Source organism: Cryptotermes secundus, unplaced genomic scaffold (assembly GCF_002891405.2).
Source record: "Cryptotermes secundus unplaced genomic scaffold, Csec_1.0 scaffold428, whole genome shotgun sequence".
NCBI classification, from domain to species: domain Eukaryota; kingdom Metazoa; phylum Arthropoda; class Insecta; order Blattodea; family Kalotermitidae; genus Cryptotermes; species Cryptotermes secundus.
The window spans coordinates 1,211,689-1,227,499 of NW_019720711.1; the positions used below are offsets into that span (position 1 = coordinate 1,211,689).

Here is a 15,811-nt window from a genome sequence, read left to right on the forward strand (position 1 = left end):
AATGCCCGGCGGAGGTCGTCGAATTTTTAAGGGCGGAAAAATTCAGGGAACAAGTCCTCCGGGAGGGACTTTAAGCCGTGGGTCCCGTGTCGTAGCTTTACGGCACGTAAAAGAACCTCATACCTCCAAAGGAGGTCACTGAGCAAAATTGCGGACGTTTGCCGCCCAACAGCAGTCTCTAATACCTCCGGTAGATGGGGGAAGCATTATAGATACCTCTCAGCCAGTAGAGCCGGTCTCGCTGGCTGGTCGGGACTGATGGTAAGTACCAATACCGGTAGGATATAGAGACTGGTAGAAATCATAGAGGGAAGCACAATGGACCACTACAGGTCTAAGTGCATGGGGAAACCCACCCTCTCTAATAACTAACTAACTAACTAACTAACTCAGCTAAAAAGGAACAGAGGCATGAAGCTGAACACGCACCTCCATGCAGTGTCAAGATTAAAAATGCGCAAAGTGATGTCTCTCACGTCCCATATATCTGCCTGTTGCTGTTACCTTGATAACTTTACGGACCAGTGATTGAGGCTAGTTCTTTCTAAGGGACCCAACAGAATAGGTGTTCTTCCCTCACCTGAGGATGGAAACAGATCCAGTTTCCGAAACGTCGTGTTTTTCTCAAAAACCAGGACGATGGATAAAGTCCGAAAACCCAATATCGCTGTGTGTTATACACCATCGTCAGAATCCTATAGTAACTAAATGAACTTTAGTTCCTATTCGTGACGTAAAGCCGCAAAATAAAAACCTGGAAATGTAATTCAAGGAGTAAATTTCAATCTTTCTTGAAATACATGCCCCTCCTGTGTGGAAATTCGAGAGAGCTCCACATAAACTAAGTAAGTCATATACAGGTCGATATAAATGTGGTTAACGTACGTGTTTTTTTTTTTAAGAATGAAGCAGGACATAGTGAAATGCCCCCAGCACATTTTAATGTATTCCCACGCGGTGGCGTAGTTGGTTGAGGCACTATGCTACAAGCCTGAAGGTCGCGGTTTCGAGTTCCGATGAGGTGGATTTTTTCAATTTACCTATTCCTTCCAGCCGCACTACGGCCCTGGGTCCAATCAGCCTCTAAGAAATATGAGTAACAGGATTCTTTCTGGTGGGTAAAAGGAGGCCGGCGCGTAAGGCTAACAAACTTACAGCCATCTGTGAGTCGATTTTCTAAAGAAAATTTGGCAACCTCGACGTCTCACAACCCTATGGGCCTTCACGGACTCTTACAAGGCTAGCTTTTAACCCAGTATTGAATTTTGACCAGTTCTTTTAATTGACTTGGAAATTAGAAGCAGACAGACTTTACTGCTTACACTGACTACAGATATTTCATGATAGGGAGATAGATGCCTCTGCTGTTCAGTAACTCCTAAATTTCCTAGGTGAGTGCATGACTAAATGAAGAACTACTTTCGCTCATATTGCATAATTCTGTTGTGAATGATGGCTTCCTGGCAATAAACCACACCATTGCTGAAAGTATTGGGTGTTCAGTTTCTATTCATATGCTATTCAGAATTCAATGCAAGCAGTGATTTCAACAACTTATATTAGTATGATGATTCTATCATAGGAAGATTCTGCCACTTGAAATGGATTCCTTTGCGTCTGTAGACGGACAGAAAGTAGGAGGGTCAACAGGAGCATATGTGGAAATTTTCCTGCAAATATTTATGCAAATTTACATATACGGTACACGTCATAGATTCTGTTTAAATCATCTCTGCTGACACATAATACCTTGAGTAAGGAATATTGCAGAAGAACAATCCTGTCTGTTCAGAGAAGTCTCCAGCTTTTCCCTTCATTGTATGGTATTTAGCACTTTAAAGACTTCATTTCTTCTGAATGATATATAAAGATTCAGTTTGTACCTCACAGGAAACTCATTACGCCTCCGCTACAAGGAACAACCGGATAATGAATGTTGTTTAAGGAAACAGTTGCTGTTTATTGTGGGAACCATACGAAACACACAAATACATTCCGTGGGCAGAATTCAGAGTTTTAGTGTGTTAGAGCAGGTGCTACATATTGTCAAGTGTTATAGTGATTCTCGACGGTGGTTTTGGATTGGAGATTGGATTTATTGACCACGTTAATACACGACTCATAAATACATTTTATTAAAGCGCCATCGTTAATTTCCACACTTTAAAATCACTACAGCACACGCTAAGTTTTCAATCTTCTTTCACTAGTCGTTTCCCGGTGATGGGTCTTAATAATGTAGATTCGTCAACTGCACCGATCAGGTCTTCCCTTCACAGACTCCCTTACAACTGACTTGTCCGGTTATAATATCTCGGCAGGAGCCGCACAGAAAACATCGTTCATTTTTATATCCCTTCTTTTCCGTGGGAAAGTACGTGTATTTGTTTGCGAAGACGTTATCCAGTAAGTGTATACTATCTTATTAAGAATCTGTTACCTAGCAGCGGATGTTATCTCGTCGTCTGTTTCGAGGTAGTTTCTCATTAACGGGACTATCTGCCTATCTGTCTATTGCTCTACAGCCCTTATGGATCTTTGCCTCTTTTTCAGTTTCAAAATCTGTACACAGTAGGTAGTACTACTCGGACGGGGGATCAGCCCGTCGCATGGCAGCTACCAACTCACAGAACAACACAGACATGGAATAAAAGCACACATAGACATCCATGCCTCGAATAGGATTCGAACCCGAGATCCCAGCCTTAGAGCGAGGGAAGACAGTTCATGCCTTAGACCGCGCGGCTACTGTGATATAGACAGTAACGGTAATAACACGCTATAACACACTAACCACTAGACTTTAAAGGGTTAATACGCTGTAAAGTATGTATCTGAGAACTGCAAGTAACATAGTTCCTGAATAAAGCAGTCTTCTGGGATTTGGCACCGTGTATATGTGGTGTTAACCGACGTTTCAGAGGAACGTATCGTCTCCATCTTCAGGGTAGAAGAAAAAATATAAGAAATCTGCAAGCGAAGAGACCGTGAGAACCGGTAAAAGCAGACTGTGTTGGAAATGTACACAGATATGTGTATACATAGCTACGTTCCTCCGAAACGTTGGTTAACACCACATATACACGGCGCCAAATCCCAGAAGACTGCTTTCTTCATAGTCACCGCCATGAAAGCCTCAAATCTTACAACATAGTTCCTTTTGGTCTCGTTACCAACGTGCGCAATACGACAATGTACAGTGTATTACAAATACACGTATATGCTTTAGAAGATCCAAGTCGTAATCAAGTCTTAAGAACATAATCTTCAAGACTTGCCCAGATAAATAAGAGGTGCCAACCAGACGAAGAATATATGTTGGACAACCGAAAGAATATGACGAAATGATAATTTCTGAGACGGAGCCGACTAACAAACCTTACCTCCATGTAGATGATGATGATGATATTTTAATGGCAACCTTCACAAGATCAAATATTTTGATATATATTGGGAACATTGACCCTGTTTTTGATGAGTCACGAAGGATATTTTGAGAGAGTTTAATGACAAGTGACAATCCTTGGCAAATTGAACTCCCTGAATCAGAAATTTTATCAACCCGTTGCCAGGCAATAGCTCTGTAAACACGGTTCAACATGCAACAATAGAGGAAGCTGTGTTTATGTATATCCGCCCGACTCGCCAATAGACTGGCTGGATACCGATCATGTGATATATGTTTACTGTATGTCCGTGTCCATTCCGCGGTTGTATAACGAGAGCCGTGAGCTGCAAGTTCAGAGTGAATTGGAACCAGGAGTGCAGAAGAGTGCAAGAGGTCAGTCTGTGAAGATTTAACGCGTGGTTTGAAGACTTTATATGTGCTGTAACACGGTGATATTGAAAGTGCGTGATACAGCGAGACTTTCATAGTTCGTGTGTTATAAATCCGTTGCCAGGAAACGGATAGTGAAGACTAGTGGAAGTATACTTTGAAGATTAGTTTGGAGTGATTTTCTATTACGTAAATTAGCAGTAATGTAATAACTATTTGTAGTTATGACCTGTAGCTGGTCTATAAATCCAATTACCAATCAGAATCCCTGTCTTTATTCACTGTGATACACGCGACAATATTTATAAGAAACACTGATGCTGCTTTTGATAGGCACCGAAGGATATTTTGACAGAGTTTAAGACACGTGACACTTCTTGGCAAACTAACTCCCTGGATCAGAAATCTTATTGTCGAGTTTTTAGAATGTTATGTTGTCAGGAAACTCTCTGAGCTTTATGGATCTCGAGGGCTTACTGCCGTGTCCACAGACCCGCCTCTCGACCCTGTTTTACACGACTTAATTCCAGTCCACAACCAAACACTCTCTTCCTCCAAGATTCATTTAATACTATACTACCGTCAATTGTTAAATCTCCCAGCTAGGCTTACTCCTTTATGTTTTGCGAATTGTGTATGCATTTGTCATCTTCAGTTCCCCTCTGATTCCTGCCTTCCCCTCATCCTCACTGATAACAACATGCTCATAAGAAGTATCCCTGTAACAGACCGTGGAGGCCCATAGGGTTGTGAGATGTCCCACATTTTCTCTAGACAGTCGGCTCATAGATGGCGGTAAGGTTGTCAGCCCCACGCGCCGGCCACCCTTTACCCCCAGGAAGATTCCTGGTACTCATTTCTGTTACAGGCTGAGTCTACCCCAGGGCCATAGTGCGGCTGGAAGAATTAGGTAAATTGAAAAAATCCACATAATCGGAACTCAAACCCGCGACCTTCGGGCTTGTAGCTTAGTGCCTCAACCAACTACGCTACTGCTTGCTACACCATGCTCAGAATTCCTCTGAAATACATACAATTCTTTTCACTTAAAATGTTGTCTAATTGTAATCTAGCTTATGTAAATGTGATTAATATTTCAAGTCACGATTCATCAAGGCCTGTGAAGAAGAGTGCGTTTCTCGTGCACGTAGAGATACGTAGGGAGGCAGCTGGCTACGACACGACGTTTTTCGCTTTGTTATAATATCCACGTAAAAGAGAAAGTGTATCCGACATACAAAGTAATAAAAGTGACAAAGTGGCTGAATCAGACCTGTCTCTATTCTTTGTGTAACCATTTTTGCTCACGGGTATAAATGGCGTTTTGGAACTACACAGATGGTCAGATTAGCTGGAAAGCCCGAACGAATGACCATCTTCAGGGCCCGGATTTTGCTGACATGTCATCTTTTTTTTCCTTGTATCCTATGCGATGCTCTTAAATATATAAATCTCGGATATGAGCTGCTGGTTACAGAAATGTAAATTTTATAGGCAATTTTTTGTCATTTTTTGACATTTTTAGGTTTAAGGTCATTTTTTATTTTGGGGGTAATTTTTTGGTAACTTTTTGGACATTTAAGGGTATTTCTTGTCATTTTTGGCCATTTTAGGGAATTTTTCTTCATATGTTTTATGAATTGCCAATAATATGAAAGCGAAGTGTTCTTTCTTTTCTCCTTTATGTCATTTTTCTGGATTTTTTCTGTCATTTCATAGGTCATTTTTTTAATATTTTCAGGTCATCAAAATCCGGGCCCTGCATATTATATTTTTGACTCATATTTTAGGTCATTTTTCTGGATTATTTCGGTCATTTTATAGGTCATTTTTTAAATATTTTCAGGTCATCAAAATCCGGGCCCTGACCATCAGACACTATAGAGGAGAATATTAGAGTATAAGTGTGGATTCATTATTACATTTGTCGTTGTTAGGAAGATAGTCATAATATCTTAAGGCACTGAAGAGTACTCTCTGGAATTAAGTAGCGTACGTCTGTGATCCTCGGTAAATATTCCCGTTGCTGCTCTTCCTGGATGTCTTCTTCGTGTTTTCAGAAGCAATTTTAGAAATTCCGTTTTCCGGTTTAAAATTATTTCAGTGTACTTCTAACCATGAATTCCTGCACACCTGCCCCTACAGTATTGATGATGGTGATGACTCCAAAATTCTGTCTCGTGTCTGGTAGCTGCTGAACTGTCACAAACGTAACGTACGTAAAGTCGCTTATGTGCCTTGCTGGTTCGATGCATCAAGCGATCTGGTTGGTGTTTAAGAACATTATTGGCATGATATTTTTAATTTAATGTTTGTAATTTCCAGTAGAGTAAATTTTATGTGACAGTAGAGACTTCATCAGGTCCTATTATTTTTATACTAAATATTTTCAAATATGTAAATTAATCAAGAATATACACTATACAGAGTGTAAATATATATGTTACAACGCTCTATGATAGATAGATGGGTTCAATCTGATCATATTTTGTTAATACACACATGTCCGGAAACGCTTTGTTTACGCGCTAGGGCCTCTGAAATATGAAGAAGGACGCCTTACACCTTATTTCTGTGGCTTGCTGGTGATATTTACCAAACATTTCTCCAAGAGACCTTACCCAAGCTGCTGGAGGTGGTACTTTTGGAAGTCCGTCGTGAAATGTGGTTCCAGCATGATGGTACCCCGACAAACTGCACTAATTTCGTCCGTGAGTATTTGGAAGAAACCTTTGACAACTGATGGATTGGACATGGAGGCCCAATAACCTAGCCCCCTAGCTCTCCTGACTTGACTCCACTGGATTTCTTTCTCTGGGGGTACATGCAAAGCCCGGTGTACGAGACTCCAGTGGAGACACAACATGATCTTGTGGTAAGAATTGCAGTAGCAGCTGGAGCCACCCGGGAAACGCCGGGAATCTTTCAAAGAGTTCAGTATAACATAGCCAGGTCGTGCAGAACATGCAATGAAGTCGGTGGCCGCCATTTTCAAAAATTGTTATAATATAAAACAACGATACCATCCCCAGAAACTTATGCATCCTCACGGAAAATTTTGTGACACTTAGTGGCAAAATGAATTGTTTCCTGACATAGGTGTATTAACAATACATGATCTGATTGAACCCATCTATCTACCAGAGAACGTTGTAACATATATTTATTTACATTCTGTATAATTAGAGACATTATGTAAGAGTTTGAGGCCATTAACGATGTATTATTTGCAAACAAAATTAATTCGTTACTTGGGTATATTTTATTTTAAGAAAACCTCCGGCTAGTAATCGATACCTGAGCGGTAATAATTATAAAAGCCGAAGTTAAGTTGGGAATTTCGATTTGCAACTGGTCCACTATGAATCCTGTTTCCGTGAAACACAAGTTAAATTTTATCAAATTTCCTAAAACGATTCACTAAACAGCATTTTAATAGTCCTGCGTGTGATATGATTCAGACCTCATTAAGATCCCCAACTTTTATTGCAAACACTTTGTTTCAGTCCTCTTAATTGAATATTAACAAAAAGTTCTAAAATATCTAATCATATACTTCCTTTCGCTAGATATTAAATATTTGATACGCCGCGTACCGTACATTAAACACCGCGTCCAACAGTTCTATTGTTCCTTGTGTATTCATTGCCTCTGGAATATGTTTACAGAGCCGTTGCCTACTAATGGCAAGAAGGAGGAAGAGAGACAGTCACACAGGGAACAAGGTGATTTCATATACCTCCTTTTATTTTTCAAAACAAAGAAAGTAGGCTAAAAATAATACTAATATTTCAGGCCTCTGAGTCCTTTTAATGCTTTTTGTTAACTCTGCAACAATGTGCTCATATCGGAGCTCTGAGAGATTCAAAATGGCAGACTAGTTGCCTAAGGTAGGAGTACTGTATGGGCTGTCTACCTGTAAATCTTCAGACGCTACTGGGTTCGGCACCTGGTGTGTGCAGTAGAAAAATCGAAATATGTTACTGTGTGCACAGTAAACTGTTTGTTCTGCGAGGTGGGGAGATTGCATTAGTTTCATCAGAGAGAACACTGTTGCGTTCATCCTTACTATCATCAAGTTACAACACAATCTTCACATTTTCCAAAGTAATTAAATTCTTGAAGAAAGCAGTCTTCTGGGATTTGGCACCGTGTATATGTGGTGTTAACCGACGTTTCGGAGGAACGTATCGCCTCCATCTTCAGGGTAGAAGGAAAAATGTAAGAAATCCGCAAGAGAAGAGACCGTGAGAACCGGTAAAAGCAGTCCTCCGAAACGTCGGTTAACACCACATATACACGGTGCCAAATCCCAGAAGACTGCTTTCTTCATAGTCACCGCCGTGAAAGCCTCAAATCTTACATAATTAAATTCTTGCTCACAAATAACAGTTTGCACTGATAATAAAAGAGCCATTATCTTTTCTTTCAGGTTGAGTTTTCCTGGAACCGCTCACAAAGTCTGGTAATGTAACTGCAATAAAAACGCATCAGTGAAAGCTGCGTATTTAAGAAGACAGATAATATGCCCTGCTGAGACGTAGATCAAACCCAGTCTCCTCAGTATTACTGCTCCACGTCTTGGCGAGCCACTTATTCCGACCTTCTGCAAAACTGGAACCATATTCCTCAGCCGTTTATATCACCGAAATATTTGCGAGTGCTGGACAGAAACGTGAAATGTGCAGTTCCTAGATTTGCATGGTGCTTACTTGTCAGCTGGTGAAGTTAGCATTAAAAGTTGAAGCATAACGCTGGCAGATTCCTAACGGTTCGTGCTGATACTTTGCTTGGAGTGGTGTAAGATGAGAGTGCGTCTCAAGAAACCGGCCCACCGACGGCGAGCGAGACAGTCGTGCCTGTATTGCAGATGACGGGAGGTCTCCCTCCGTAACGCAGGAGTCACTGCATGTGGGGTGAGGGGAGAGTGTTACGTCACATAGCCGGACCATGCGGTCCACGCAATGCTTATACAGTACACGCACTTCTGCAGCTCCCCGAGAAACCACACTCTTACTTTTGACTGCTGTCGCGTTGCTGGCCAGAGTAACGCTAGCTGGGCCTCGCTACAGTTCAAGGATCGTGGAAACTAAAACAGGTGCCATCAGAGGAATCATTCTGGAACTGAACTCCAGACATCTGGAGCCTGTTGAGGCGTTTAAGGGAGTACCATACGCTGCGCCACCTGTCGGGGACTTGCGTTACCGACCACCGGCACCACCCTTGGTCTGGTCGGGGACTCGACTGGCCGATACGTTTGGGGCTGTGTGCCCGCAGAGGTATCCGGACATCTCGAACCGCTCTGCAGCCCTTCTCACCATGCCGAGGGGCAGGTACCACCACCTGAAGCGGCTAATACCCCTGCTCGCGAACCAGAGCGAAGACTGCCTCTTCCTTAACCTGTATGTTCCGGGAAGCGGTAAGTGACAATTGGTTTCTGCATCATGCAACTGTGGTTCTGCGTAGTGTCGCTCATGAACGAAACGAAATAGAGGCACTTGAAATCAGGATGCAATGAGAAATATTGCATTGTTATAGAAAATTTCTTTTTTAATTACGTGTAATTTCTCTGTCGGATGTATGATCCTTGAGAACAATATACAAGAAAAATATCTGGTGCTAACAAAGAGGAAGTAACGAGAGGTTAGAGAAAATATACATCAAGGAACTTAATAAATTTTACTGTTTATTGCATATTATTGAGGTGAACAAGGGAAGGAAAGCAGATTAGAGGGACATGAAAAGCTCATCAGATCACTCAGTCATGAGCTGAATCCTTCTTAAGAAGCTGTCAGTTTTGCAGCCACTCAAGAAATTCCCAGCATTTTATGGAACAAGAAGGTTCATTACCATGTTCACAAGAGCCCTCCACTGGTCTCTGTCCTGAACCACATCAATCCAACTCATATCATTCCATCCTATCTCTCTAAGATCCATTTTAATATTGTCGACCCATCTACGTCTTAGTCATCTTGTTCTTCCCAGTGGTCTCTTTCCATCTGGCTTTCCTATCAATATTCTATATGCATTCCTCTTCTCCACCATTCTTGCTACATACCTTGCCCATCTCATCCTTCTTGGCTTGATCTTTCTAATTACACTTGGAGAAGAGTACAAGTTATGAAGCTCCTCATTATGCAGTTTTCTCCAGCCTCCTGTCACTTCATCCCTCTTCGGTCCAAATATTCTCCTCAGCACCTCAGCATCAGATAATATTTACAAAATGGTAGGCCGAAAATATGGGAGGAACATGCTTAGGTGTATGCGAAAAGTAATATTCAAATGCGTCTTAAACATATGTGATATAGACTAGATTCAGCTGGCTCGGGGTGGGGTCTAGTGGTGGGCTCTTTTGAAGAAGTTTCTATAAAAGTCGTGTAAAATTTCGGTCAGAAGAATTTCTTTCAGAATCTGAAGGAGGGATACGCTTCATGGCTTGCTTCTGTGATTCAATTATTACCCAGTGTGCATTCGTGCATATATANTCTTTAGTGCAACTTAAACTTGTGTATGTTTGCACATATTATATAGTCTCTCACAATCTGTTTGTCTATGGCTCTACAGCCCTTTGTTGGGCCTTGGCCGCTTTTTCAGTTTCTTGATCCTGTACACAGTCGGTAGGACTCCTTGGACGGGGGATCAGTCCGTCTCAGGGTCGCTACTTGCATACAGGATAGCACAGACACAGAATAAATTCACACAGACATCCATGCCTCAAGTTGGATTCGAACCCACGATCTCAGTGTTCGAACGGGTGAAAACAGTTCATGACTTAGACCATGCGGCCACTGTGACCGACATGTCTTTCACAATATTTACTGGAATTTGTGCGGAATATATTATGCAGAGGACTTAGAAAATTCATAAAATTCTGAAACACACGGCACTTATATATTTCGTTTGAAGTAGTAACAAATCGGGCACTTTTAACGGGTATTGAGCTCAGTTTCTGCAAAAATTATGTATGGAAATACCCCTTCATGCATGTAGGCCAACATCAACATCCGAAAATTGAAAATTTTATAGCCGCGCAAATGCAAGAAGCGGTATTTCTATTTTAATTATTACATGGCATTGCAGTGTAGAATTCATTATCACGTACTATTCCCTCCTTCATATCTCTAAGCAAAGATACCCGTTTAAGCCCAACTGTCAAATGTTAAGGTGAGTTCAGTTCGAGTCCGCACCATTTTTGTCGCGTGGGTGGAGTACCACTACAAACAAGACATCACACCCCACACCCAATTACACGGTTTCATCCCAGCTACTATGTTTCGTGCTTTGTTTTCGTCTCCAGCATCAGAACAGGTCTAATGGTGTTGTCACTATTACCTTTTTTTCGGAACAGGTTAAGAAACTGAAGTGAAACGAAGCGCTTCACAGATTCACTATGCTAATAGGAATATAATAAAAAGAAGAAGAAAATATGTTATTAAGTCAGTACACATTGCTTATAATTAGCAAAGTATCTTTCTTGGATAGGCGTATACATGTACCCACAACACCCACGTCGTCCAGACCGGTTCTGGGGCCCAGAACGGCTGCTCTTTCCCCGGGGTTAAAGCGACAGGGGCGTGAAGCTGACTACTCACCTCAAATTAGTGCCGAGTTAAAAAAATATGGATCTATACACCCACTCCCCATACGTCTTCATGGCTTAGTGCTTAATTAGCAAAAGGATAAATTTACCTTAATTACCCACAATAATGATGTTTATTTCTAAATTCCCGGAAGGAACAATTATATTTCTTCTACCTAAACTTGGCCCCTTGTTTCAAAGACAAGTTGAAAACAAGAAAAAGATAACGAAAGAAAGAAAAAGTAAGACTGTTAAGAAAAGAAGGAATGAATGAGTGAAAGAATAAATAAATTACAAATAAACGAGGAATGAAAGAATGGCTAGACGGATACATGAATGAAGGGAAGCACAGAGAGACAGAACGATCAAGTAAGAGGAAGAACACAATCTTCCAGTCTTTTCGCTCCTTGATTTCCGAATTACAGGACTTTTCCAACTGCCCCACGTTACGTCCTTCCTTGTGTTCCTTACTGTGTTACGAGAAGCACAACAGCCTTTGATGCGTTCAAGGAAGCCAGAGAATTATGGAAAGTACAGTTTGGAAGGAAGAGCAACTTTTAAATGGTTCAAAGGGACGAAACTTCGGAACTTGTCAAATGGAGGTTTACAACCGCCATTTAACAAGTTTGCGGACCGATGGGTAACTGTGTTTGCGTCAGAATGGGGTAGCATACTGTGAGGGGAGTAACATCTACTGCAAGTACACTTAATGAGAGAATTTAAAACTTGTGTAATTAGAACCACGTTCTTATTCTGCCATTCCATTTGCTCTTTGCCTATGTGGATATGTACTTCTGCCCCTTTTCAATTCTTCAACCACCTGATTGATTTTCATGAAATTAGGCATGAAAGGACACAATTTGAAGCAACCCGAACCTGTTACCTCTCGATTTCCTGAAATCAGAAATAACAAAATGGTGGACTCACAAAGTTATCATGTGGGAGCGGCATTGACACTACGTAATATAAAGTTGTCGAATAATATATGGTAATGATTCTTAGAAAACAGTCAGCTTTCTTCATTAAGATAGTTTACAGATTGTATAACAATAACACCACTACTACATAAAATGCATAATTTATTTACCTGTCAAGTTGTTGAAGATAACTCATGAATCCTTGGAGCTACGTGAGTGAAACCTGGCACGGTTGTAGAAGAAAATAATTCCAGCAATTTCAGTATAAAATAATACTCTATAAGTTAACAATGACAAGCATACGGTGGTGTGAATCTTGTAGGTCCGGTATTGAAATTTAAATGTACACTCGATATGTAGGTCAACTTAGGTGACAAGTTGTCCCAGCAAAACGACGACTACTACTACTACGTGGCTTTAATCCGCAAGCGAACCATACCGACCGAGCAATCGCCGCTTTTCGGCGAAGTTAGTGCCAAATTTAGCTGATAGAAGTGTCACGTGGTCAGCACAACGGATCCCCACTGCCGTTCATTTCGGTTTTCTAGAATGCCCAGCAAAATAATTTTTATTATTTCTTTTTTTTTTATTGCTAGTGGGGTGGAACTAAGTCACTCGCACTGCGGTCACTTCTGGCCTATTTTACCAGCCCCAGGTGATAGGTGAGGGTGATTGTGGAACAATTGGTGGAATGAACATTGGCAGGGGAAACCGAAGTACTCGGAGAAAACCTGCCCCAGCGCCACTTTGTCCACCACAAATCCCACTTGAAAAGACCCCGGGATCGAACCCGGGCCGCCGCGGTGGGAAGCCAGCGACTAACCGCTTGAGATATGGCGCGGCCCACTTTTATTATTAGCTGGGATAATATGAATGCAAATCTGATTCACAACTGAGAGCAATGAAATGTTCATAACCGGCAAGGTTTCGACGGAGTCACGAGCTGTGCAAGAGTCCAACGTGCTTAATGATAATCTAAATTGTATTTTATTGTTAGATCGTAAACTTGCCTCATTTACGAGTAAATATGGCAATAGGGATTCAGGGTTTGTCTCACTGAAGTCTGTATGTCGGGGAAGTGGGCTTCATAAACTCCTTGTCTTCTATTCGAGGGGATATAATTCACCAATTTGTAACGAGGATGTTTACTTTAACAATATTTTGACAACTGCACAAAACTAAAACAAACAAAAGAAAACTCTGTGACCTGTAGTCCGCAAGCGAACTATACCGACCGAGCAACCACCGCTTGTCGGCGAAGTTTAGTGGCAACTTTTGCGGATAAAGAGTGTCACGTTGTCAGCTCAACGGATCCCCAAGGCCGTTACTTTCGGTTTTCTAGATATGAGCCGCTATTTCCTTGAAATAGCTCCTCAATTATCCTCACGAGGCTGAGTAGACCCCGTTCCAGAACTTCTACTTCTCAGAAAATCTGGTAGCGCCGGGAATCGAACCCGCACCTCTGGATCTGTAGCCAGGAACGCTGACCACTAGACCACAAGTTGCGACAAATTTAATAACTTCGAATTGTATCATGGCAGTTAAATTCTGGGTTACGATTGACGTGGAGGTAAATGGTCGCGGCATATATTGAGCTCGAATTCTTGTTGCAGCAATTGCGTGGAGAAGTGAAGAAAATCGCAGAAGTTATTAGTCAGGTTAATAGCATACAGTAAAAGATCAGAATCACAGAATTTTTCTCGAAATTTCTGGAACAGGGATACCGAGGGACGTGAGTGTAAATTAGATGAAAATACGGGGAATAATGGATTTGAGGTTTTCACGACGATGACCGTGAAGACAGAAAGGTAACGCCGTGTATCTTTGCAGACGTCCACCAAAATTCCTCCGTAACACAGAATTCTATCAAATTATACAACACAGAAGTTCGTGCTGTTAAAAAAATGAGTGCTTATGCTAGGATCGCATGAGCCGAAGCTTTTAACACAAAACAGACAAATCTAATTACAAGGAAGTTTTGTGCTCCTAAAACATTCAGTTTCTGGTGATCAGTGTTGTGCTGAAAGAGCTGTTATGTTCCTCAGTAAAAGCCGTAGAATGAGGGATGGAAAACTTTTCTTTCTGCTCATGGGATTTTCTTGTTCTTATTCCCATGACCCAAAGCTGTGCTGGTAAGTGTCAGTGCTCTAAAGAACTTTACCCACCACGCGTGTGTAATTGAATTACAGGGGCCGAGTTTAGAAGTCTGCTGCCAGAGATAAAGTTGATAGTGCCCGTTACTGCTGGCTCCACACTCCTATGCTACCAGACGACCTCCTACATTGTGATTAATTTCCTTTGGTCTTGCCACTGTTTGTTATTTTGCAGCAGTTAGCCTCGAATATCTTAGTAAAATGTCATGATATGGACTGCACGACCTCAGTTCGATTCAAAACATCTTTATGAATTCTGTCTTCTCCATCCTAGTCAAGGTAAAATTGGCCCTGTGCTTAATTAATTAAGCAATATGTCATGAGGGCTGATTACAGTGGCCCCGTGGTCTAAGGCATGAACTGTCTTCGTCCGCTCTAACGCTGCGATCGTAGGTTCGAACCCAACTCAAGGCATGGTTGCCTGTATATGTGCATTTATTCTGTGTTAGTATTGTTCCGTGTGTTGGTAGAGGCCTTGCGAGTGGCTGATCCCCGTCCGAGGAGTCCTACCGACTGTGTACAGGATCAAGAAACTGAAAGAGCGACCAAGGCCCAACAAAGAGCTGTAGAGCAATAATAATAATAATAATAATAATAATAACAACTATACCATGAGGAACTAATTTTGAGATAATCTGGAGCTTTGGCTGTGCTTACACGAGAGTAAATATACGCGTTCTTTGTTTGAAGAGTTTATGGGGCAAGGACTAATGAACCACTTATCCTCTTACTTTGTAAATGAAACTGAAGCTAATAATTCACTGAAGAGTGTAGTTTAACATGAATCTGCTAGGTAAATCGAATTATTCCTGCCTCGGAAGATATATGGGATCTTACCCATAATATTTATACTCTGTGAAGAGCTTGTTTAAAACTCCAAACTTCAGCTCTGTATAGTTTGATGAAAACAGACGAACAGATGACATAGGGAAGATGTAATGTAACATAAACTGAAGTATAGGAGCATTATACTTAACAGCAGACAGTATTTTATACAGCTTAACAAGCATTTTAATATTAAAACAATAAGATCAAAACATAAACAATATAGATATTTTCTGTTGGTTGTAATTTTCATGTCAGTCCAGTTGAGTATACAGTATTTTCCTATTTCTTTCCCGCAATTTCTCAGTCTGAAGGCTTTTCCAGAATTCAGTGTTTATTTCTTGTTTCTCTTATCACTGCAACGTACCACTTCCACGGTAACCTCCTGATCTCATGGTAATAATATGAGTTTGTTTACCAAATATTTCCACTCTTTGTTAGTGTCTTTGAATTCCAAATATTTTTCGTATGATATCGATTTAATAAATTGACTCTTTAATTTCTTTCCCTTGACTTCTCGCTACTATGTAATACTATGGATGAATGGTTATTTTTTTTT

General features: G+C 41.1%; 1 protein-coding gene across 3 annotated transcripts in view; it reads left to right on the top strand.

The window, feature by feature from the left end:
• The window catches only part of LOC111871835 (neuroligin-4, X-linked), a 756,550-nt gene that overhangs the window by 609,687 nt on the left and 131,052 nt on the right, over positions 1-15,811 (top strand). For all 3 annotated transcript variants that reach the window (XM_033754434.1, XM_023865206.2, XM_033754432.1), the window contains exon 4: positions 8,211-9,197. In XM_033754434.1, the coding sequence (XP_033610325.1) occupies positions 8,729-9,197 (469 nt within the window). In that variant the 5' untranslated portion in view covers positions 8,211-8,728. The remainder of the gene's footprint in view (positions 1-8,210; positions 9,198-15,811) is intronic.